The sequence below is a fragment of the Homarus americanus genome, unplaced genomic scaffold (genome assembly GCF_018991925.1).
Source record: "Homarus americanus isolate GMGI-L3 unplaced genomic scaffold, GMGI_Hamer_2.0 scaffold50564, whole genome shotgun sequence".
Classification (NCBI taxonomy): Eukaryota; Metazoa; Arthropoda; class Malacostraca; order Decapoda; family Nephropidae; genus Homarus; species Homarus americanus.
In genome coordinates, this window is record NW_024715014.1 from 886,840 (window position 1) to 913,157 (window position 26,318).

A 26,318-nucleotide genomic window follows, 5' to 3' on the forward strand; every position below is an offset into this window, starting at 1 on the left:
CATTACAAACCCAAAGTCTCTATTTTCACTTGCATCAGCATCTGCAATTAGATGATCGAGAGCTTCCTATGCTGCTACAAGTGAATTTAAAAATGGCCTTTCTCTCAGTACTGTCATTCAAGAAAAATGTATAAGTTGATGAAAACTGGTCATAAAATTACAAATATGAGGTACACTCTTGCAGCTAGCAACTATGACCAAATTTAGACGGTGAGAAGAACGGTGCGCGTGTGAAGTTTGGCTTTGGGATACATATACCAGAAGCTTCTGCACCTCAGACATATCACCACTCATTGTCGATGCCTCACCAAATTCCTTGTCTTTGATATTTCCCATAGGCAATCCCCAACCAGTCAAAGTTTCATCGGTTGTTGTAGCAAGTCTCAGCATCCACAATTCTTCTAATTCTGCAATAAATTTGGCAGGGAGGGAGGGGGGGGGGCGACTGCCCACCTTCCCTGCTTATAGCTATGGGCCTGTGCAGATTATGTTTAACATTTGCTGTACTTGCCCCAGGCAAGTGACTTTTGAAATTTACTCGTCCTGACAAATTTTGGAAAAATTCGCTTTCTTAGTTTTTCTGGGGGAAAGGTTAAACACACACACACACACACACACAGAGCCCCCTCCTGTCATCTCGCTGGTTGACAGACCTCACTGGCTAAAATTGTATGGAGAGGTGGATTCATACAGCACCTAACATGTGCGCAGATATGAAAACTTTTTGCAATGAAATAAATTCATTGGGTGAAACTGGCATTGGGTAATAATTGTAATGTTACAGAAATATCAACTGTGAAATTGTATTTGTTTAGTAAGGAGAGTAACATTAAAGTTACGAAATTATACAAATTCACACATTTATTTGACAGCAATGGCGTAACTAGCTGTGGGTTAGTGACGGCCATGAGTCTGTTGTTGGAACAGCTGCAGAACGAGCAACTAGTGGATGTCTACAGAACTGTTGTGAAACTGTTGAGGAGTCGACCTCAGTTTATCACTTCTGAGGTAAATCAAGATAGCACTTGGAGTGAAAGAATGCAAGGATATTGTGTAAACACACATACACACATGTACATATATGCCCCACAACATCACACATACACATATATGCCCCACATCACACATACACACATGTACATATATGCCCCACAACATCACACATACTGTACACACATGTACATATATGCCCCACATCACACATACACATATATGCCCCACATCACACATACACACATGTACATATATGTCCCACAACATCACACATACACACATGTACATATATGCCCCACAACATCACACATGTACATATATGCCCCACAACATCACACTTGTACATATATGCCCCACAACATCACACATACACACATACTGTATACATATATATGAACAGTCAGGGACAAAAGTTTGCTCCCCGCGGTGTAACCGAGTCACGGGAATGAGTCTCCAAACTGACGTACCCTGACTGTTGCATCTCGTTTGGGGTCGATGCTGCTTCATTTTGGGAGGGAGCAAACTTTTGACCCCTACTGTACAATACATAACACATATGTTATGTATTGTTGGCAAGTACTGCATGCCCAGTACTTGCCAACAGTGCATAACAGAGAAGTGACCGATCGCCAAAGAGACTAACGAGCCGATCAGTGAAGAGGATAAAAGTAAAGTACATGTTCCTCGACCACACACACACACACACACACACACACACACGTTTCCCCACCACACACACACATGCATGTATGACTTTCTCATTAATACACACATGTATGCCCACACACACATATACTGTACACCAAGACACACATTCAGTACATATACCAAAACACACACACAATGTGAAAATGCTATGCTAATTTTTTCCGGGAAAATATTAAATTAAGATTTTTGCTAAAACATTTCTTCTTTCCAGGCACAATATGCTCTCCTGTATCGTGGAGTTGCAGAATACATCAAGAACTACTCCACCTATGGAAATTTCCAGTAATAAATACAGTTTAATGAGTAAGTGATAATGTGGTGTTGAAAAAAGTATACTGTACCTGGTATACTGTACTGTACATTATATTATTTTAGGCTTCAGAGAACTTATCCAAAGTACTCTACCAACAACTTGTAACTTAATATGAGTTCAACACATGTTTCTGTCTTGCCTAAAGTGAATGACACAGAAAGCAAGACAGGTACAATATTACTTTTTCGATAGCTGTCAAAGATGACATTGGCAGTACGAACAATAAGTTTTATTATACAGGGGTCCTCGTTTAAGTGGTAATAGGGACCAGAAAAAAAAGTCACTTATAATGAAACCACTTATAAATAAGGTGATCAGACGTCCCGTTTTCAGAGCATTCTGACAGCATCTTGATAAAGTCCCGCATAAATTTTGACACAAGAAATTTGAAACATTTATGAGAGAGAGAAAGAGAGGTGGCAAACCCCCAAACAATTGTTAAAATGTATTTGACCAGTTTTGCCTCCTCTTTGTGACATGACTACAAAAATGATCATCAAGCAGCTTGTCATGTGATTTGGCTAGCCAATCATTTTGAAGCAGCCATTATGAAGGCTGAAGCATCCAATTTTAAGGGTTGTGATGGCGCGCGAAAAGTGTTCTCTCCCTTATCTAGCTGTTATTCAGCGGGTTTATCAGAACAATAGTGAAGCAATCCAAATAATACAAGATCATGGTGTCCTACCAACATCAAGACTGTGCCCTACGTGTGACAATTGTTTACTTTTAAAAAAAGACGAAGTACTTTGTCTGTAATTATATGCATACCAGATCGCCCAGCTGTATTTTCCACCACAGTAGCAGGTAAGCTCCAAAAATGGTTAGGTTAGGTTAGTTTTTTGTGTTTCTTTTATGGTGTGTTTTACTCAAACCTGGCCACCATTTTGGTCCAAATTAGCAGTTTGTTACAAATGAAAATGTTCAGTTTTTTTCAAAAACTGTTAATCCTCTCATCTTATTGGTCTCTTGTGCTAATATTTTATGGTACAGGTACAGGTTATATATGGAACTCATAAAATGAAAATTTCTTGAGATTCATACAGTGAAAGCCACATTACAGGTGTATTCTGAAAACGAACATCCCGTTGACCAACAATTACATATAGGGGCAATGCTTGTTTACACTGCCTGTGGTGTCAGCCTGTGCCACTGAGCACAAGTTCCCTGTTGTGCAACAGTCTACAGTACAGTACAGCCCAAATGGGCTACTGTACTTTTGTATATAATTAGTTTAGTTTTAGGATATACATACAGTACATAACTGATTAAATGTATTAAGAGGTGTAAGAATGCCCAATATGAGGGTGTTTGACATAGAGAGGATGATGTTACCAGGTACTGTAGTTTATTATGTACAATAGTATAAGCTGCTGTATACTCTACAATATTGAAGTTTAATTTATAGCTCGGAATGTAAGCTATCATGTACAGTACTGAAGTTTAATCAATGGTTCAGAATATAAGCAAATGTATACTTATGTTTTTTTTATGGCTCAGAATTTAAGCAGCTCGGCATTGAAGTTTCATTTATTGCTCACAGCACTGTATAAAGCACAATATTGTATCGTATTCTGATGTTTAGTTAAATCATTAATGGCTCAACATTTCAGGTAGTGTAATAGTTTTGTCGGTCACGTCTTTGATATGCACTGTTGGCAGATTCTAGGCATGCACTGGCTCATGAATATATCGGAACCTGCTCCAGTGTTGGTCAAGTCTGGCCTTGAATGAGCTCACACTCACGCCATCACAACACTTTCTGAAAGATTGTTACAAGGGTTCACAATTCTCACTCCAAAAAAAGTTTACCATCATTGTTTTTTGGACTTGTGGCTTCTTCAACCTTGAGCAGTGACCCCTTGTGGGGCAGATGTCCGCCAGCTCCAAGTATGTACATTCGACCAAGTAGTGCCCTCCGAGATGTTTATAGCTCGGTAGTTACAAGCGCTCCAATCTCAGGGTAACTGAGATTCCGTATAGCAGGCACCAGTCTGGTGGCCCTTCTTTTGTTAATTTTCAATCTATTGACAATCTCCAGCATACCTCAGGGACCAAACTGGGTGACAGTACTCCAGACGGGGAAGCACCTGACTCTTGAAGATCTTGACGAGCGACGGACCATCCAGATATCTAAACGACCTTCCTATAAAGCCTACTAGTTTTGTTGCCGGATTTACCTTCTTCTCACAATCGCCCGAGAACTTAAAGTTCATTATGGACATACACACCCAGGTCCTTTTCACATTCATTCTCAATTAATGCAGTCTCTTCGTCCTGTTGGAACATGTGATACACTTCCTTATTATTGGTGTGACCCAGGTGCATCCTTTGGCACTTCGTGACATTGAATTTTAGCAGCCATTTCCTCGACCATTTTTAAAGCTCATGGGAATCTTTCTGCAGCTCTTCACAGTCTGTTTGGTTCTAAATTTCCCTAAATAACTTGACATTGTCTGCAAACATTTATATGGAGGAGTGTATAGCTTCTGGCATGTCATTAATGAAACAGACAAACAACTACGGGCCCAGTGATACCCCGCTAGTCACAGGTACACATGACGATTTCTTACCATTTATCACCATGCACTGTTTGCGGGCAGGAAGAATGCCTCTGATCCACTCTAGGACACTTCCCCGAATCCCGTACCCTTCCAGTTTAACTCTCAGCCTTTCATGTGGTACACTTTTGAAAGCCTTGACAAAATCAAGGTATATATTGTCAACATTTCCGCCTTGATCTTGAATTTGAGCTAAGCAGAATCTTCCCGGCATAAAACTTCTTGGCATTCCAGTCGTCGGCTCCTTTTGCTCTTCCAGGCATTTGCAGAACAGGATCCTGGGGCGCTCCACAAGCTCGTTACACAGTTCTCTTAACATTCTGGGTGCACCATAACAGGGCCAGGACTCTTGTGAATCTTTAGCTTTGACAGTTTATTTCTTATAACCTCGTCCGAGAACACGATGTGGGTCAGTACTGTGTCAAACTGTCTTTCCCCAAATGCAGGTAGATTGCTCGCATCCTCTATTGTGGTCCAATATGCCTACTCACGTTTTTAATTTCAACTTTGCGTAGCGGTATAAAGCCTTTGGATTTGACTTGACCTCACTAGCAATCTACCTCGGGAACTCTTTTTCAGCCCTCCTACACTCTGACTTAATCTGGTTCCTGGATTTGGCATACATCCTTCTGTCCTCTCATCATTTGTCCTAACCTGTGTCTTGAAATCTGAGCTTTCTTCTTAAATTTGCCAACCAACACATGGTTCATGTGTAGTTGTCTCCCTGGAGGTACTGGGCTTGAATGGTCTACTTTACTGGCTATGATACTCATAGCAGCATCTGTGTTCTTATTCCTTAGTAAGTCAGACCAGTGTATAGTTGTATACTCCTCATCTCCTCCCTCATCCAATCGTAATTTCCTTTGTAATATTTGAAACTGGACCTGGTTTTGCCTGAACCAAGTAACAGTTAAATCTTAAGGACAACATTATGTGGTGACTGGTACCAACTGGGGCTAAGTATTCCAGATTGGCCACCACACCCTCCTCATTAGTTATGATGAGGTTTAGCGATTTGAGTGTTTGCTCCCCTCTGTAGTGAGTCGAATCTTTAACATGTTGGAGTAGAAAATTGTCCCTCAGAGTTTCTACGAAAAGAGTGGCTGAATTATTTAGGTTCGGACTTTCATTTCAAACATATTTCAAACAAACCCCAATTTAAAAATTTTACGATTCAAATTTTTTCATATCGTGTTCTTTATTATACTGTACAGTACTGTATTGTACAAACAAAAACCCAGGAAATATAAAATATTTGTCGATTTTTTTGTATCATTAAAAGTTTCTGGAGTGAGATAAATAATACCACAAATAGCCATAGTCATATCATGTAAGATATAAATCACTATGTATTGTATATAACTGTGTTTACATTTTTTCATTATTATACTACAATATGATTAGCTTCAAATACAGTAATGATGTTAGTAAATGCCAGTACAGTGCATCAGTGATCAGTGTGACCACTGGGCCATGAGTAGAGAGCATGGCGTGGTTAAGTGCATGACCTACCTGAGCTGCTTGGTGGTCACAGGTGCAGTGATTCCTAAAAGAGTATTCCCGCAAAAAACACGGGATTACTGTATACTATATACACTTGCATAAATACACACACACACACACATTACTATTATCGTATCCAGGGTCTTCCATATCTTCATTACCAAACAATCACAATCCTTCCTTAATTTCTTAAGACACTCAGACCATGACAGGGATGCTTGGATACTCATCTACTCTCAGCCATGACTAAGAAGAAACTGGCAGGCCTAGAGCTAATTTGTGGGTCATGACTGCCTCCCTAAATGCCAGCAAACCAATCAGCAGTAAGATTCAAGGTATGGGCAGGAAAATTTATAGCCGCATATGGTGTGGCCATTGCACTGGCATTGTTTACTGCATAGGGTGTGGGAATCGCATCAATTGAGTTAATCATTCGGTTACGATGGGGATTCTAAGGTCTGTGTGATTTATCCTCTAAGTTGAATGAAAAACATATGTGTACCAAGTTGAATATGTTTATAATTAAATAAAGCTTCCTTCAACAACGTTATTATCGACAACCTTACACCAGTTTACCTTTCATCGTCACTTTGTTGGTCCCAGCCTTGTAGTGTAGGCTCCTTGTAGAAGTTCTCTGCCAGCACACTCCATCTTGGTTTCTTCTTAGGTGGTAGATCCACTAGTTCTTCTTTGATTTCCTTTAAAAGATAAATCAAGTATTATCATTGTTACTATTATCCCTGTACTTTGACATTCACATTGACATAAGAATATATCCCTCCCTTTCAAACAGCAAGGTCCTCCTGTATTTGTTACTAATATGTAGAGGAGTACAGAATTAAATGCTTCAATGATATCTACTGTTACAATGACTCTATGAAGAAGTGTGCGAGGTACTTTTTATCAAAACAATTCAGGATAAATTGTTTGGATAAAGAGGTGAATGGTGGTATATAATAATAATGGTTGACCCTCATGTTTGAGGATGGCCAGCCCTAAGGCCACCAAGGTGTTAAGTTGTTTAAAGCGTAGAAGGTGTCGTCAATACAACAATCACACTCTTAAGTTAACAATTTGCATAAACTAGTGTCAAGGAATAGTCTAAGATGACGAGACAACTCACTAACTGCACAGGCTAACCATTAGCCTGGAATATGATCAGCAAATCAAATCACATCCAGGTTCCCAGAGGCAAAACAAAGTTTCATCCTGTCTGCGGAACAAACCCGGAACCACTCACTCGTAAGGTGAGCATACTGACCATTACACCACAAGTTGCAATGGTGGTACTGTCATGTACTGTATAGTGTTGGGTCTACAGTAGATAATGTATTGGGGGATGGGATGTGTGGGTTGACTTTTCCGAGTACAAGTTTCTGCAGGAGAAAGATGGATGCTGCAGGGGGATGGGTGTTGGAGAGGGAAGGGTGCTGGTGAAGGAAGGCTGCTAGAGCAGGAAGGATTCAGGTGAAGGTGGTGCTGGAGAGGGACATCTCAACATGGTGGCACCGACACCATTGCAGAGAAAAGCGAGTGAAGGATGAACTATGGATGCAGCTCCTCCCCCCCTTGACTATGCACAAAATGCAAATGTGCCTCAACTCTCCCTTCTTATCAGAGATAGTAGAGCCTGGCCGTCATGAGGATGCAATGCTTCCACAATGGATGAGTTGTCGGTTCAGAGCAAACACAAGAAATACACTCTGCCATGTTCCTAGAGTGATACAGTATATATAATTTGTAATAAAGTTTAAAGTCCTGCTATAATAGTTTCCCTGCAGACGACGTTCTCCATCAAACTCCCCGCTGCAGTCAGGGGTAGTATAAGGATGGCCTCTTCAGACCCCAAAGGCCATGTTCAGGTAAGTTTAAAGGGTGTTATTTTATGGTCTAAGTCATGGACATTTCTTAAGACAAGAAATATGCCGTGAAGAACAGCATATGGACATAAAAAACTCCCATGTTCACACCAGCTCAGCTGTCATGTATTCTGACCTGGAAGACTCTCTTTTTTTTTCAGTGCCTTTACAGAGTATATCAGTACTAGATGAAGATATGAGTCAATTTAGAAGTAATGCCATTGTCTGGACTTTGTTTTGAGAATGCATTGGGATACATCATTATTTATATTAATTAATGGGTAAAATTTTACTTTAACTACCATAAGTATTTGGACATTTAGATTCAAGATAGGCTATATTGGGTAAATTTTAAGTTTTGGTCATCCCTGTACTTAGATATGCAGACTGTTTCTTCTGATGTGTTATTAACGATTTATACTGTACCTTCATTTCTATCGGAAATTACTAGTTTTCAGTTACTACCCCCCCCCCCCTTACTGGTATATTAAGCTAACCTTATAACTTATAATATAACTCATCATACCTTAACCTAACTTAACATATGACCTTTTTTTATGCGACAAAAAATGTTTTGTGACAGAAATCCAGTACAGATAATGTCTTATTGTTTAAAGTACTGTACTTAATCCCACAGTGAGAATCTTAAAGTTCCCCAGATGACCAAAACCAAAATAATACCAATGTTGTTATAATGTTTATACAGTAGGGTCGTTATATCGCAACTATCAAAATCATCGACATTTTCCAATACATACCCTGTAGAGCTAAATCTATTTATTTCACGAGGGAAATCGGGCAGGAAATATTTAAAATTTACCGCCATGGCAAACAAATGCGATGTTTGCTCACCAGAGGCACCACCATGGCTACTCACTCACACATTCAAGCTCGCCCGCACAGTCTTTCCGAGTGAGTGACGGGTCAACACCCGACTCTGCTACAGATTCCGACTTCTAAGGCGAGTATAAATGGGTTGCCAGTGACGTGAAAAGTGAAGTGAAGAGAATGGAAAGCTTAATGGAAAAGATTTCATACTGTAACTAATATTTTTGGTTTGTTCGTTTATGTAGGTGAGGTATTGTCAAGTGAGGATGGCAGTGTGGCATCAGCTGCCGAGTCTGGTGTTCCTTGATATTGATACTGAAACCGTCTGGTGTTCCCGAGTCTAGTGTTCATTGGTGCTTTAGTTAGTAAGAAAATAAACTCGTTAAGTCAAGCTAAGTCACTTTTATTGGCCTCCAGAACCTAACACTATTTTCCCCTTTGATTACATGTAATTATATATGGCGATTTAGTATATAGCGAACATCCTTGGACCCTATCTCACAATATATCCCAACCCTACTGTACTATGAAATTTGTAGTAGGGGCAGCTAATATCCATTGAAGCACAATTAATTATCCAATAATATTTATTTACAGACCCGATCAGCCGATAAGGTTGGACAACTAATTTCAGGGTTTATCAAGACAGATGAAAGAAATTCACGAAAAGTAGATGTCTTTATGATTGTAGAGTATTATTAAGAACTCCACCATCCAGCTATGAAGCACGTTAAATTACATCTGTCATCTGATCATCTCAAGCCCATCCCTTGGCCATGGTCGTCCCTAGTCCTCCCACAACATTAAATATAGACACCAGTGACAAAAACTTACATTTTCCAGACATGAAATAGAGAACAATGATGAATACTTGTACGTTGGAGTTACCGGCATTTTGCATCATTTTGGCAGCCAGCAAATAAATACACACGGTGATACTTGAGCAGTAATTTATTTTAATCTAAAAATAAGGTATGACTGTGTATATCAACATTGCATATGGCCACAAGTCCTGTATTTCTGCTGGTAACAACACACATACACCACAGCTGGCTGCCTCCAGGCTCCCGCTCAGCTGCTCGAGCCAATCACAGATCTTTTCACAATCACGTGACTTTTTAGCAACTTTAACCCTTATTTTTTTATACTTTTTGGCTCAATTTATTTAAAAATATCATTACCATAGTTAATTTATGCATTTTCTTTACCCATTGACCTGCCATCTTACGAAAAAATTCTGACCAATAACTCATCCATTGGCTCATGTACCTCAAGACCAACTGCCTCGCTTACCGATTTAATAGACTCCTCTTCCTGGGGTGCATTAACCTTTTCTCCTTGCTGCTTCAAAACTTCTAAGAAAGCTTCTTTGCCAGTAGTCTCTAATACTTTTTCACGTCCCATAATACTCCGAGTTTCTGATAGTTTCCGCTGGATCATATTCTTGTGTTTTTCAATGGCACTGAACAACTGCACTACACCCCTGTTGGAAAAAAATTCATGGTAACATGGTCTTATTTATCATGTATTTATATAGTCTTTGTTGAGTAGTGTTGTTCATCATTCAAGAAAGGGGGATTATACTAAATTAGGTTTTCATAACTCAGGCCAGATTAGGTAAGGTTAGGGTGTGTTAGATTAAGCAAAGAGGAAATCAAAATAAAGCTAACTGCCATTATATTATGGAGAAGTTAGATCAGGCAGAATATGGAAAAATCTCAGTGAAGTAGCTACATTACTGTACAGTACTTGTAATATCAGAAGGAGTGAACAGAACACAGGATGCTCAACCAAATTTACACAAAGTTGGCAGCTCAGGGAGTTTCAACCCTGCCTTGCCAACTGAAATGAGGGTTGATGACAGAATGGGTATCCAAGTGTAAAACTTGTTTTTAATATGTCTGATGGCAACCGGTACATCATGCCATTACGTAATCATGGCATGGAAAATGACCATAAAATGATGATAATAGTAATGTAATGGAGGAGAAGGGAAAATTAATGAGGCAAAGCACAAGTCTAATTCCATTAATCATCTTTATTCTTCTTCCATTTTTGTGAGGTATTGGTCAAAGGAAATACAAACCTCAAGAAAGATGAGAAATGGTAGAGGAGAAAGATTCAAGACTAGTGCACCTAGTGACAGGGAAGGGCTGAAAACCTAAGCATAAATACCCTTACTCTATCCATTTTTCTAAATACAGTTGCTAGCTGAAGAATGTACTTCAAAGTAAGAAGTGTCAAGTTAGCCACTAGTATTATAATACCCATGAATGTTAATCACAAAGCATGGAGTAGACTTGAGGGCAGACTCAAATTTTTAAGAAATTTGTTTCATTATTTGTGAGAGGATGTGTTTTGTGTGTGTGTATTTACACACACACACACACATATATATATATACAATACAGGTAAAAGAAATAATTGTCCTAAGGGCAAACACCTAAAGGGAATATACATTTCTTTGTACACAAGTAAAAACCCATTTTGAGAACCTAACCCTCATTAATTTGAAGGGCATAATTTAAAGGACATGCTGTATTTCAAATATTCATATACTGTGTGTACATGGTATAACACAGTACAGTTCTGTACTGTACTATGCTCTAACGTGACTTAGAAAAAAAACGATAAAATACGAAAAATTAAGTGGGAAAACAAATCTGCGGGGAAAAGGTAGGTAAGGCAGTTTATGGGAGGTTGCACTCAGTGGAAAATTCCATCACCTTTCAACCCCATCAAAACAACACTGTAATTTTACCATATTCCCATATTATTTCGGCACATTTGGTGCCGGATTAATAAAAAAAATTTAAAATAAAAAATTTTCACGTGGAAAAAAAATTACACTCCACCCCAGATGAGTTAGAGTACAGGTACACCTCGATAAATGATGGGGTTAGGTTCCTGAAAAACCCATGGCTATGTGAAATATCGTAAATAGGGAGCATTATAATGAAGGTTCAACGAGATACATTCCCAGCCAGCCCCCAAACACTTATCACTGACTAAAAACCAATAGAAAACAATTAAACAACACACACCACATCCTGAAGAATAAGCCTGGTAATTGTACAAATTTATTGATTCTATGTCTATAAATAATAATTAGAGTAATTTAGACATTATTTAATTATTATAACAACAGGATATAAAACTTATTTGGGCTCTTCAAGGCTCAGGAACATAACATATTTTCCCCACAAGTTATTAATATCAATAAAGTTGTACAGTATGTGATCAATCACATAGAGATGATTTTCTTTAGGTCCCTAACCCCAACGTATAACAGCCACTACCTATACAGTATAGTATATACTTAAGATACTCACTGTGTAGCCAACACCCTGAGACGTCTCTCTTTCTCCCGGTCTTCTTTTACGTTTGGTTTCACTCTGAACCTATTTTCCCAAATTTTTTTCTGAAATAGGATAAAAGTACAGTAATTAAAATGCGAGTTTAAATCATCTATAAAAAGAATACCGAAAAAAAATCACTTAAATAAAACACAAAAACTCATTTCATGTCCTACACCTTATATGAGGAGCTCCAGACCATAACCTGCTAAGAGCCATACTGTCATTGAAATGTGTTATGTATTGCATTGTAATACCCAATCTCTTCTCTGTACCCTGGATAAGTCAGAGAGCCAATTGGAAAGCTGTACATGTGGGTGAGAGTCCTCTGAAAAGATTTCTAGGTCACATTCCTACCTGAGCATCTTCCTTTATTATCTGTTTTGGTACTTAGTAGTGCCTGAGCTGTATGGGCATAGCTTGTGCTGTGCAACATTCTGACTCATTAGCTGTGGCTTTTTACTCACCATACTATGGGCATCCCAGGGTTCCTAAGTAAGCCCCAAGCCTAAGGTGGACATGATCACAAGTCATTCCAAGCAGATTTAATTAATAATGTAACACATATACAGTACAGTATAATAGTACCCATAGGTCTCTATTAAGTGAAAGTGGGTCCTATAATCTTGATGGTCTATCAAGGACAGTGTGGATAATATACAGAACTGTACACTGTTTACTTCACAACCTTTCAGTACACAATGAGGCAGCATGACTGGCATGGAATTTGACTACCTACACTTCCCAAACTATAAAGTCAGGGACCCATTTACAGCTGGGATGACTAAGGACAGCCTGAGATTAAACCAGCACCCCTCTGGACAAGAAGGGAGTAAAGTACTGTATCTGCTCAGCCACAGCATCTCCCTCTAACATGTTATTAGAGTTAACTTACCCGCAACTCTCTCTCGTGTAATGTTTCTGTGGCTTTCTGGTCCTCATTCTCCAACTTAATATTTGGTTCTTTCTTTACTTTTCCGCTGTCGTCGACGACCTCAAAACTGTCACCACTCGCGTCATCAACTGGCTTTGTAATTTTCTCATTTTTCTTTGCTTTTGATAAAATCACATTGTCTGACTTCTTTGTTCCCAAGATCCTAGTCATCACATTTGCAAGCCCTGAGCTGCCATCCTCCTTGTTATTATCTCCATCACTTTCAACACCACTTTCACTTTCATCACCACCAAAATCATCCTTGTAAACTTCACTTGCATCACTGTCATTATCATCATTGTCACCAGAGTCCATCTCTGATTCATCACTGGGGTCTTCCACTGCACCGATAGTTTTCAGAGATTCCTCTGTTGGAACGGATTTATTATTTACACTGTCATCTTCATTATCACTGACATCCTCTTCCTTTATCTCATCACAGCTACTATGGTCCTGTGCTTTATGCTCTTTATCATCCAATTCAAGTATTTCCTCTACCGTTCCTTTTAAAATACCTTCCTCTTCCTGCTTAATATCTTCTAAGCTATGTAATTCTGCTTCAGCTTCCACATCGCTACCATTTCCTGATTCTTCATCACTACCACTATCTTCAGACTCCAATATATCTTCAACAACTTGAGGTTTTTTCAAAAGATTACCATGTGAGATAGCCATGGCTGCATAACCTGGAAATGAAATGAAGAAAATAGCAATTCAATTTCTGGTAATACAGAACAATTAAAGAAACAACATAATATCTGACCTGGAGGTAACACATCCACTGGGTCCGACTAATTACCCAAATGTCCCCAAATGTAGCCTCAATGAAGTCAAATAATGGTCCTACATGAATAAATCGGGTTACCAATCACTTCTCGACTAGTATTTGGTGTCACAAAGTAAAAAAAAATTGGAAAACGTAATTTAATTTGAGTTAATAGATCAAGTGCATGTACCTAACCTAACCTAATCTAACCTAACCTAACACAACTCAGATTAAATTAAGTTTACCAATTTTTTGTGACTTTATGACACCAAATAATAATCGAGAAGTGATTCACAGCCCAATTTACGCTTGTACGACCATCATTTGACTTCATTGCGGCTACATTTGGGTAATTACTCGCTCCCTCGGTACATGCACGCGATCTATTAACTCAGATGAAAGTAAGTTTTCCAATTTTTTGTGTCACCAAATACTAGTCGAGAAGTGATTAGCAGTCCGACTTATTCATGTAGGACAATTATTTGACTTCATTGCGGCTACATTTGGGTTCATTAGGGTAATTAGAGGGACCCCTTCTACACCTTTACCCCATAACTCCAGTTACCCATGTGAGTGTGGATTGAATTACTTACCAAATTTTTCCCAGCGACTGCCCAGTGTATTTACAATAAGTCAACCAGGCTCAGCTATGTTCCTGCGTATTATTTCTGTAGACCTATGCGTTCCTTGCTTAATAATTAAAGCTGAGCCAAGTAACGTGTTGCACCAGGCAGCACCACAACAAACACTGGCCGCCTTCAGTGCCGTTCACATTAATTCATCTTATACATAGACAGCATGTGTTTATGAACAATGGTTAACAGTAAGTCCATTTAGTACAGTTATTATGGGTTTGAGTCCTTTACCGGCTGTACGTGAGATGTTAGTTAAGTAACCAACAAAAACTTTCTTTCAGGTACTCATCGAGATAATCTGTTTTTAAATTTGTAATAAGAACACTGTAGTGGATTCCTTCCCTACAAACGCTGAGTCCTATCTTCAAGAAGGGCGATAGTCACTCCACGAACAACTATAGACCGGTGAGCCTGACCAGCACAATATGTAAAGTACTTGAGAGTATTATCAGAGATGCAGCGATGGAACATCTACTACGAAACAACCTTGTAAAAGATTGCCAACACGGTTTTATGCCGGGACGCTCTTGCTTGACACAATTGCTCAAGGTATTGGATATTTGGACCCATATTCTAGAACGGGGTGGTAATATCGACAATATTTACCTAGATTTTGCCAAGGCTTTCGACAGTGTACCCCACGAAAGGCTGAAAATCAAACTGGAAGGGTACGGAATTCGGGGAAATGTCCTAGCGTGGATAGAAGACTTTCTACATGACCGCAAGCAATGTGTGGTGATTAATGGCACGAAATCGTCATCTGTACCTGTAACAAGTGGGGTACCGCAGGGTAGTGTATTGGGCCCGCTGTTGTTTGTTTGTTTCATAAATGATATGCCTGACGTTGTACACTCCTCCATACAAATGTTTGCCGATGATGGCAAGTTATTTCGGGAAATTAAGAACCAAGCGGACTGTGAAGAGCTGCAGAAGGACCTCTGTGGGCTCCAGGAATGGTCGAAGGAATGGCTGCTGAGATTCAATGTCACGAAGTGTAAGAGGATGCACCTGGGGCGTACCAACGGTAAGGAGGCGTACCATATGTCCCAACGGGATGAAGAAAATGTACTAGTTGAGACTGTGTGTGAGAAGGACCTAGGTGTGTATGTTGACAATGAGCTGAAGTTCTCGGGCCATTGTGAGAAGAAGGTAAATCAGGCAAATAAATTATTGGGTCTTATAAGAAGGTCGTTCAGATATCTAGACGGTCCGTCCCTCGTGACGATCTTCAGGAGTGAAGTGCTTCCCCATCTGGAGTACTGTCACCCCATCTGGTCCCCGAGATATGCTAGGGACTGTCAGTTGGTTGAAAATGTTCAAAGGAGGGCCACCAAACTGGTGCCTGCACTTCGGCACCTCAGCTACCCTGAGAGATTGGAGCGCCTGAACTTGCCTAGCTTATACTACAGACGGGCAAGGGGGGACCTAGTTGAGGTTTATAAGCATCTCAGGGGGCACTACTCAGTTGAGTGTCCTTACTTGGAGCTGGCGGACGCTCGCCCCACAAGGGGTCACAGCTCAAGATTGAAGAAGCCGCAAGTCCAGAAAACCGTGAGGGCAAACTTTTTCGGAGTGAGGGTTGTAAACTCTTGGAACAATCTACCAGAGTGTGTTGTGACGGCACCGAGTGTGAGCTCTTTCAAGAGAAGACTTGACCAACACTGGAGCGGGTTCAGGTACATTCAGGAGCCGGTGCATGCCCAGTATTTGCCAACAGTGCGTGACAGAGACGTGACCGATCGCCCGGGCGGCTAGCGAGCCGACCTTTTGGTGAAGAATATAAAGGAAAAGAGACGTGACCGATCGCCCAAGCGGCTAACAAGCCGATCAGTGGCGAAGAGGATAAAAGTAAAGTAAAAGAGTAGCCGACCCAGCGAATTCCCCTGGTGGTCTAGGTCAACCAGCGCCGCCTTACATGACGGAGGTCAACTATTAAGCCACGCCTACCTCCGCTATATAAGACCTGACCTCGTGGTGACCTATCTCTTTCTACCTACACCAACCAGCAAGCAACACCTCCTCCTCCTCCTGCCTGGTGGTCCTCGCTCCCGCCGGCGACCATGGCGACCCACAAGCTGGTCCTCCTCTGAGGGCCCTCACCAACCAGATCTCTCTACATCACGCTTGTAACCATGCTGCCACTTCCCAGCACCAAGCTGCACTGTACATCCAATACAATATGTATACAAAGAGCACATTGTGAGCTTCCTTTCTCCATCCCATTCTGAGTGTGAACCAATATCTCATAACCCCCACAACACCACTTAGAGTGCTGGACAACTCGTACCCATCAGAACAAGTCAACTCGTACCCAATTTACGAGACAGTTCGTACCCAGAACTCGAACCCACGATTTTATGTGTGTGACCAGGAACGTTACCTCTAGACCACTAGGACACTAAAAACAGCTCTAGACTTTGTTATATTTCACGCAAAGCCTGTCATCGAGCTTATGGCGCCGTGAACCTCCAATAGGGGACTACCCATGCCTCGTAAGTGATTAGAGTAACGTTTTACCAAAGACTAGGGCTGCTTTTAGTGTCCTCGTGGTCTAGAGGTAACGTTCCCCGGTCACACACATAAGATCGTGGGTTCGAGTCCTGGCGGGGTGAGGTTGTTGATTGTATGTAGAAGTCCGAGCGCTTTATGGGCTTTCGTGTAATTCACATCTTCAGGGGTGAGTACAGACTATGGAGAAATACTTGACAAGGCTGAAGATGTGAATTACACTAAAGCGCTTGGGAACTTCGTGTTTCCTTGTGGTTATCAGCCTATACTTGGATCACGCGCACCTACAGTGATTTACTTGCATATATATATATATATGTATATATATATATATATATATATATATATATATATATATATATATATATATATATATATATATATATATATATATATATATATATATATATATATCGTATAGGAAGAGCGGGAATATTGGGCGACACATAATCAAGACTCAAGAGGACAAACACAAAGAGATGAATGAGAAAAGGAGGTGGACTAGATGGAAGGAGGAAGAAGAACATAAGGAGTCTGCAATAGGCCGGTTGGCCTGTGCATGGCAGCTCCTGTCGAGAGTTACAACCACTCTCTATCATCCATGAATCTATCTAGCCTCCTTTTAAAACTTTCCAGCATTCCAGCACTTACTACAAAGTTGCTAAGCTATGATGAGGTCTAGTGGCTTGGGTGCTTGCTCCCCTCTGTGATGTGTCGGGTCTCTAACATGTTGGAACAGAAAATTATCTCTCAGAGTTACTACAAAAAGTGTAGCAGGGTTATTCAAGTCATTTGGGGTGAACTCGTTTCTCCAGTCAATGTCGCCATAGTTGAAGTCCCCCATGATAGGAGGTGGCTAGGGTTGAGCATCGCCGCGTTGTCTATTAAGGTTCTTAAGTTCCTTTGATTTAGTGGGCCACAGTTTTGTGATCTGTAGATACACCCGACGATAAGTAATTACCCTCCCTTTATTTTAATTTTATACCACTTGGACTCTTTAAAAACATCCTTTCCCTGTACCCTCGCCTGGCTGGCTCTAAGGTCTTGTCTAGTAAAGGTAACCACACCCTCTTGCAAGTTTCTTGAGAGATAGAAGATAGAAATCCGTTATATAGAGGTTTCACTGTAACCAATTTAAATACTAATGACCAGGTCCCAAGAAACAGCAATTTAATCATCTAAAGTGACCAAAGACAGTCAGTAAGGTCAGAAACACAAACACACACACACACACACACACACACACACACACACACACACACACACACACACACACCAAAAACAGCAATAGACATTTAAATAATTTTTTTTGACGAAATAATTTTTTAAAAAATATAATATGGTTACGTTTAAAAAAGCTTTATATAGCGAGAGGGGGAGACTGAGGCGGACTGTAAATAACATTACATTCACTCTCCCTCCATTGTGTAGTATTGATGTGGTAACCCTAGCGTTGTCATGGGAACAAGGGACGCTCAGCCCAGTCCCAGCGCTCACTTCCTCCAGCAGGTGAGTACAAGTATCTATCACTTTATCCTAACATAGTTAATATAGCAGAACGATTTACATAGAAACATACACACATATTTACGTCCGTTTTATGTACAGTGTACAAATGTGTCGCATTCATTACGTCACAGACACATGCAGTACATCCGCATTACTGACAGCGCATATAGTTACAGGAAAGGAACCTCTTATATAAAAGCTTACATACATACATACATACATACATACACAATAAAGTTAATAATAATAATACCTATTTTGCACGGCTGGAAAAATACTCACACCTAGACAAGTACCCACTCCCAGGACAAGTCCCAACTCCTAGGACAAGTACCTATACCTAGTACAAGTTCCAGCACCTAGGACAAGTACCCATACCAAGTACAAGTGTACAAGTACCCACACCTAGGGCAAGTACCCATACGCCTAGGACACACTGTAACGTCTAGGACAAGTAACAGTGACTGGGGAAGGTATATACTCACGCCCTAACTGTCCTAGGTCATGGCGGAGTCACAGACGGACTGGGAGGTGTGTGGGGAGAGGCGGCGTCGAGCCCGGAGAGTGGCGGAGGTGCTGGCTGCCAAGGAGGAGGAGTACCGCGGCGCCCTCCACCACAGGAGATGTAGGTAAAGAGCTGTGTGTGTGTGAGTGTGTTCAATAGAGATTTTATTTAAGAGAATATTAATTACGATGCTACTATGGTATGCGGTCTACCGAGCTGGAGTTGTGTCTACTGGGATATTTACACTGTAACGTCTTTAACCTAACCAAACCTAACCTAAAACGTAGCCTAGGTTAAGTTAGGTGCAAATACAGTGTTATTATCCCGATAGACAACTCCAGCTCGGCAGACAGTAATTGCTATATTGGGCCACAACTCCAGGTAACAACACAACACGCGTGAACTTGAGGACCTGTTAAGCTGATCATCACAACTTTTCACCAGTCGACCATATAACGTAAACAAAGTCGAAAAAAATATTCTTCAGTTGTGATAAACAATTCTTACTTTTAACGAAAGAAAAATAACGAAAAAATCCCTATTTATAATGAATTGTAATTTAATTTGCAGGATAATTTGAGATATTTTAGACGTTTTCTTCAACGAAAGATAATCAGAAGGAAATATAAAAGAGACACAAATATATGTAACATGTAACAGAGGGGAGGCAAGAAAGAACAGATAGAAAGGAGGGAACGAAAAGAAGAACGAGATAAAAGATTCGGCGGGAGAAGGAGAAGAAGCAACAAGAGAGAGAAAGACGAAACAAAGGCACACTATTTCGACGAATTGTAATGGAAAGAGAGGGGAAAGGGAGAGGGTGAAAGACAGATGGATAACGCGGAGAAGAAGAGGGTGATGATGCGGAGAATATATGTTAATACAAGCTAATAGGAATAAGAAGACGAATAGAGAGAAACATTGTTCATTCTCAACACGGATCTGACACAAACTAACTGAGGTTCAGCTTTGACCACCGTATTATAGAATGGATATCGAATCCCTAGAAACTATTCAGAGGAGAATGGCAAGGCTAATCCCAGGCATTAGGAACCTTGTGTATAGAGACAGGTTAAAGCACTCCCTCGAGAGACGTAGAGTGAGGAGCGAAATGATCGAGGTGTATAAATGGAAGTCAGGGCTAAACAAAGGTGATATTACAAAGGTGCTTAAACTATCTAACCAGGAGCGAACTCGTAGAAATGGTTTTAAATTAGATAAATTTAGATTTAGGAGTGTTATAGGTAAACATTGGTTTGGAAATAGAGTAGTGGAACAAGTTATCAAACATCATCATTAACTCGAACACGCTGGATAACTTCAAACATAGGTTGGGGGGACATATGAACGATAGGGGTTGGGTGTAAACTGGACTGCCCAGTATTGGCCAATAGGCCCGCCAGTTTCCTCCGTTCTATGTTATGTATGTGTGTAGAGTGAAGAATATTACGCGAGTCTCTGTATCAATATCAATAAAATATCGAAACAAAAACAACCACAAAGACTGTTCGTATTGTTATTACCATCAAGATTATTTATTTTTGTCGTTGTTGTTGTAGGCTGCGGGCGTTGTTGGAGGGTGAGGCGGCCAGACTACACGATGAGCTAAAGAAAAAGTTCTCAAACCTTCAAGAGCAACAGGTAAGTTTTCTCTTATCTTGTTCTCTTCTCCTCTCAACCTTGTATCTCTTTGTAGCTGTTTATTCCTTTCTATTCAACTCTTTCCAATGTTTCTCTTTCATTTTCTAATTGACCGCTTTGTGAGAGTGAATGAGAGAACATTCCCTAACTTCTCTCATTTTAGTTTTACTCTTGGTTTTTCACAGGATAAATTACTTCTGTGTCTCTCCTGTGAGATGAGAGATGCAACCATAATTCTCATTTGTATCTTTATTCACACTACTATTACTTTGCTGTCACTCGGAATCGAGTATGCGATCATCAAGCTATGATACAATGAGATATTAAGGATGTCACCTTCGTTGGTGAGCTCTGAGGTGACTAGTGAGGCCGATACGGGACCGGCAGAATAGTTCACAGATGTTGCACGTGTGGAGGGCTACATCTAATGCGGGAGGGGCGGCACCACCGTCTTTCCGGCGTTGGTGCTTGTCTGCCTCGGTTTGCCGTCGGGCTAACCCGAAAGTATTATCACGTTCTCGTGTGGTGCTCCTCCAACCGTTACGGTGTGGAGTAATCGTTTCCCAGGTAAGGGGGGGCGATTTGGCACTTTTCAGGTTTGTCTTAAGACTATCCTTATATTTTATCAGTTGCCCGCCAGCAATACGTTTACTATTCGTTAGGTGACTGTAAAGTACCTGCTTTGGCAGTCTACTGTCGTCCATGCGGGCGGCATGGTCAGGTCAACGCAGTTGTTCATGGATAATGGTAGCCTCGATGCTCCTACAGTTGGGGTCAGCGAAAATACTGACATTTGTTCTCTTGTCATCCCAGCGAACTCGGAGGATGGAACGTAGACTACGTTGGTGAAAGTTTTCAAGTGCCTTGAAGTGTGTCCTGTATGTGACCCGTGTCTCGCTGCCATATAGCAGGGTGGGGAGGATCACTGCTCGATATACGTGAAACTTTGTAGATAATTTCAGCTCCCTACAGCTGAAGACGCAGGTACGGAGTCTGCCAAAGGATGTAGTCAATGAGATGCCAGTGTTTGGATCGTGGGTGTTGCCACGAACCCTTGAACTTGTCGGGCTGCCTAAACAAGGTATTGGTGATAGTGAGGTTGTGTGCAGCAAAATTGCTGAGAAGGAGTAGGCCGTTGGGATTACACTTGACTGGTTCATTTCTGCCTATGGTTCCCTGCCAAATGTCAGCATCCTTGCCAACTCTGGCATTAAAGTCACCAAGGAGCACAACCTTATCTTCTCTGGGGATAGAGGTTAGCACTCTGTCAAGGTTGGAGTGAAAAGCCTCATGGATGTCATCCTTTGCATCCAGTATTGGGGCATATGTACTGATGAAAAAGGCACGACGTGAGTGACTCAGTGAGATTCAGAACGTCATGAGGCGCTCGTTGATCCTAACAGGCATTTCAGTTAGCCTGTGTAGGATGCGTTGGCGGATGGCAAAGCCAACTCCAACTCCATAAATGCGGTTTCTCTCCGCAGCAGGCTTACTCTTCCAGAAGAAGGTATAGCCAGACCCCTTCTGTGAGACGACCCTCGTCTGGGAGCCGGGATTCACTAATGGCTGCTATGGCTGCTATACCTCGACTAATGTAGTGAACACGTGAACACCAAGTATTGTGGTACAAAAACTCACAGTATAAGAGGTACCTAAAAGGGAAGAGGTTCATGCTTGTCTTCACACACTCGAGCGATGTTTGGGTGAAAGGGTCTGGTTGAGACAGATAGATAAACAGACAGACAGACAGACAGATGGGTGGGTGGATAGAAAGATAACCGGAATGTTTCTAAAATTATCAGAAAATTATTTAATATTAAATATTTTTTCAAACTTTCCACAAAAACTACGAAAGTTTTAGGATTTCGTTTATATCAAAGCACTAAAAATCATTGTAAGTATTTTGCGTATAACTAAAATAAATTTGTTCATTACATAAAAGTTATTAAACCTATTTCATTCACAAAGTAATACATAAAATTTAGCCAATTCGTTAATAAATCAATTCCCCCCAAAATTGTCTATATGCATTTCGTTAATAGGTCACAAAAAATGAGTTAATAATTTCGTTCATAATAAATTACCCCAAAAAATAATTAACATCAATAATCTCAAAAATAACATACCCAGGAGGACTCTGAGGGTCTTGATATAACACAACCTGAGCTGCAGTGAACTAAGGAGTGATTGTGTTGCCTCGACTGCCAGTTAGTAAGTTAGTAGGTAATGACCTGGCTAATGGCTCCCTGCACAGGTGACTAAGAGGGCGGCTGTTCAGGGAGATACAACATGTGGCCAACAGTAGATGAGGGAGATAGTTTACCGAAGGGAGGGAAAGAGGGAGAGAAGATGGTAGACAAGGAGGAAGGGAGTATGGTAGGGAGAGACGAAGGGAGAAAAGGAGGAGGAGAGGAAGGTAGACAAGTAATAGGAGGAATGTAGGGAAGGCTAGGAGGAGGAACAGAAGAATAAAAAGGAATGAACGAAAGGAGTTGAAAAAATATGGGAGTAAAGGGAGAGAAGGTGGGAGGGATAAAGGAAAGGCGGAATGGATGGAATGAGAGAGAGAGAGAGAGGAAGGGAAAGAGGGGTGGAAGAAGGGATGGAAAAGGAAGAGAAGAAGAGAATGAAGAATTGTCAAAATTTATTCACTCCACAATACTGTAACTTCCAATCATGACAACGAAAAAAACAACAAATTTACATCAACCCAGAAATCCTTAACACTCCTACAAAAAGCTAAAAGGGGAATTGTGAGAGGGGAAGGAGGGGGAAAAGAGGGATTGTGAGAAAGAGGTGATTAACCCCAAGTCCCCAACACTGTCTCCATAACCCCTTCATATCCAATCGAATTCCGGGATTCATTAAACTGCCCAAACGAACCATTCAGTGGAGACGCTAAAGAAGTTTTCAGTAAGGAGAAAACAACTCGCTTCTTCTCTCCTACCACTAAGAGAGAGACCAAACGATAGGTCCATAGGTGTGTGAGGAACAAACGATACGTCAATAGGTATATGAGGATCACGCGATAAGTCAATAGGCGAGAGGTTTGTATCGCAGTATACTAAGGATAACGTTATGGCTACCGCCCCACAGTCTGACCATTAATTGGTAGGAAAAGACACTTATTGATGGCGGGTCAATCAGTAGGGGGGGGGGTGTGGGTGTGTATGTAATATTTTACTTTACATGCGTCAGCTTGCGGACCGAGTGGAGGCAGCAGCTGTGGCTCAGGAGAAGCTGGAGGAGGAACGACTGCGGCGAGTCCATCAGGCAGATGATCAGCGCCGCAGACAACAGTGTCACCAGTACAGGTGAGTTATCCTGCGTTGGTAGGTCATCCTCCAGTGTTGGTAGTACTGGTAGGTCATCCTCCAGTGTTGGTAGTACTGGTAGGTCATCCTCCAGTGTCGGTAGTACTGGTAGGTCATCCTCCAGTGTTGGTAGTGCTGGTAGGTCATCCTCCAGTGTTGGCAGTACTGGTAGGTCATCCTCCAGTGTTGGTAGTACTGGTAGGTCATCCTCCAGTGTTGGTAGTATGGTAAGTCATCCTCCAGTGTTGGTAGTACTGGTAGGTCATCCTCCAGTGTTGGTAGTATGGTAAGTCATCCTCCAGTGTTGGTAGTACTGGTAGGTCATCCTCCAGTGTTGGTAGTACTGGTAGATCATCCTCCAGTGTTGGTAGTATGGTAAGTCATCCTCCAGTGTTGGTAGTACTGGTAGGTCATCCTCCAGTGTTGGTAGTATGGTAAGTCATCCTCTAGCCTTGTTAGCAGAGAGAGACAGAGAGTGTGTTCCTCTATGATGGCCAGCTGTCAGAGATAATAAAAACAGACGCTGTGTGAAGGTAGCTGTACTCTCCCTCACCCAACTGTAGCTTTTCACCTTGACTCACCCTGCACCTCGTCACCTACCTCGCCCTACCCTAGCTCTCCCTAGGTACGGTGATGCTGTTTATTCTCTTCTTCTAGGCCTGTACTATCTCGAATATGTATATCTGTTCTCACTTTAACCTCTCACTTCTCTCCCCTGGGTGGCAGAGAGGCGTACTCGAGGGAGATGCAGCGATACTTGAACGAGTCTCGCCCTCACGAAATTACCCTAAAAAATCATATGCGAAGACTCTACGGTGTTGATGTCTCCCGGCCTAAGAAGCCTTGATGTCACTCGCTGGGTTGACAATAGCTCGGCGTTGACATCACCCGCGTGAAGAAAGACACATTTCCGCCGAGAAGCGAGACACTGAATAAGTAAATAAGTTAATATTAAGAAAAAATAAAAAAATTGAAAAAAAATGAGAACATTTTTTTTAGGTGAGAAGGAAAATGAAACCTGTTTACAATACGAGAGGTTTAAAGTGTTCAATTAATATGATAGTGTAGTGGACGTCTCCCCTACAAACTAACTGCGTAGCAGCCCACCACCTGCTATCACATTCCAATGTGCCGCCTTCCCTAGCAACCAACCAGATGTTACCGAATCTTAGCAACGAAACTATTCACCGGCTACTTCTCGGGTTTTCCCACCATGACTCATAGCGGCTGCTGCGGGGTATATAAGCTCTGTCTCTCCCTTGAGATTCAGTCTGACCAATCTTCTTGAACAAGCAACACCTCCTCCTCTGCCGCTGCCTGGCGACCCTCGCCTCTCCTCCGCCTGCCTGGCGGTCCTCGCTCCCGCCAGCGAGCATGTCCTCCTCTGAGCTTCCTCACCAACCAACTCTCATTCTGCCCATTTTCCTGAACAAGCAACATCTCCTCCAGCAAGCTCCACGCTGTTAACATTTCATTCAACCAGGAGGCCAGCAACAGGCAACATCTTCTCTAACGAAGCTCCTGCACATCTACCTCCTTCAACAAGCTACTCACCGCACGTCTCTACCAAGCAGCCCCTCACCACACAGCACCTCCAGCACCAGACTGTCTATCATATAACTTATATATTATACAAGAAAACCACCTTAGAGTTTCCTTCCATCCTGAGTGCTAGACAACTTTAATATCTCGATACCCCTACAATAGTCTTTTGTCTTCACGTCTCACTAACCACTATCTACTCCCCACACTGAGCAACAGTGTAGAAAGTGTCAACAAAGGTAATTTTTTTCAGCCCTTTCCAACATACGTGTTTCTCTTATGTCATAGATTCCCGCCCAAAAATATCCAATCACTTTTTTAATTACAATTATAAAAAATATATATACATTTGCTGGATTTTGCTCCTCGCGGTTTTATTCGGTAAGTAAATGAAAATGAGTTTTATAATTCCGTTGTGAAATATATCATAAATTTTTCATGTATGTGAAGGGTACGAATTATCAATTAACACATGAAATACGAGAATATATGCAGGGTAATGGAAAATAAATACCCAGATAATAATGTTAATATATTTGGGCATTCTTTGTGGAAGACCCGGTAAATAAGTCACCCTCATGAAGGAGAAGTTTTAGCACACATGTTTATGGTCAGATAAAAGTGAGGATTGTTTTTATTGATGTAACTTAATGGAAATGTGTTGATAAATTGTAAAATAATCTTCGTATTATTTATGACCACATGAACTGTGACATATAACATTACACTGTTATTTTATCTATCGCAGGTTAGGTTAGGTTATATGTCGTTAGTTGGGTTAAGTTAACCTGGGTGATGTTAAGTTAGGTTAGGTGAAGTTAAGTTGAGATAGGTTAAGTTAAGATC

General features: G+C 41.2%; 3 protein-coding genes across 4 annotated transcripts in view; 2 read left to right on the top strand and 1 right to left on the bottom strand.

Annotated features, from left to right (window-relative positions):
- LOC121880012 (receptor-type tyrosine-protein phosphatase C-like) overlaps positions 1-6,620 on the top strand; it is a 35,798-nt gene extending 29,178 nt beyond the window's left edge. Inside the window, exons 21-22 of the mRNA XM_042386959.1 lie at positions 873-1,008; positions 1,913-6,620. Of these exons, the coding sequence (XP_042242893.1) occupies positions 873-1,008; positions 1,913-1,987 (211 nt within the window). The 3' untranslated portion in view covers positions 1,988-6,620. The remainder of the gene's footprint in view (positions 1-872; positions 1,009-1,912) is intronic.
- On the bottom strand, positions 5,885-19,033 carry LOC121880016 (RRP15-like protein). 2 transcript variants are annotated; one of them, XM_042386980.1, is made up of 5 exons: positions 18,956-19,033; positions 13,014-13,738; positions 12,095-12,183; positions 10,056-10,245; positions 5,885-6,773 (listed from the first exon to the last, which is right to left on the bottom strand). In XM_042386980.1, exons 2-5 carry the CDS (start codon positions 13,725-13,727, stop codon positions 6,648-6,650), a joined length of 1,119 nt encoding a protein of 372 aa, XP_042242914.1. In that variant the 5' UTR covers positions 13,728-13,738; positions 18,956-19,033; the 3' UTR covers positions 5,885-6,647. The 2 variants fall into 2 exon arrangements, with proteins under 2 accessions (XP_042242914.1, XP_042242905.1); XM_042386971.1 differs by lacking the exon at positions 18,956-19,033 and adding an exon at positions 14,412-14,865.
- On the top strand, positions 18,414-25,060 carry LOC121880029. The gene is made up of 5 exons (XM_042387011.1): positions 18,414-18,470; positions 18,972-19,099; positions 20,535-20,616; positions 23,815-23,930; positions 24,657-25,060. The coding sequence occupies exons 1-5, from the start codon at positions 18,420-18,422 to the stop codon at positions 24,775-24,777; spliced, it is 498 nt and encodes a 165-aa protein (XP_042242945.1). The 5' UTR covers positions 18,414-18,419; the 3' UTR covers positions 24,778-25,060.
- The last annotated feature ends 1,258 nt before the right edge of the window (positions 25,061-26,318 follow it).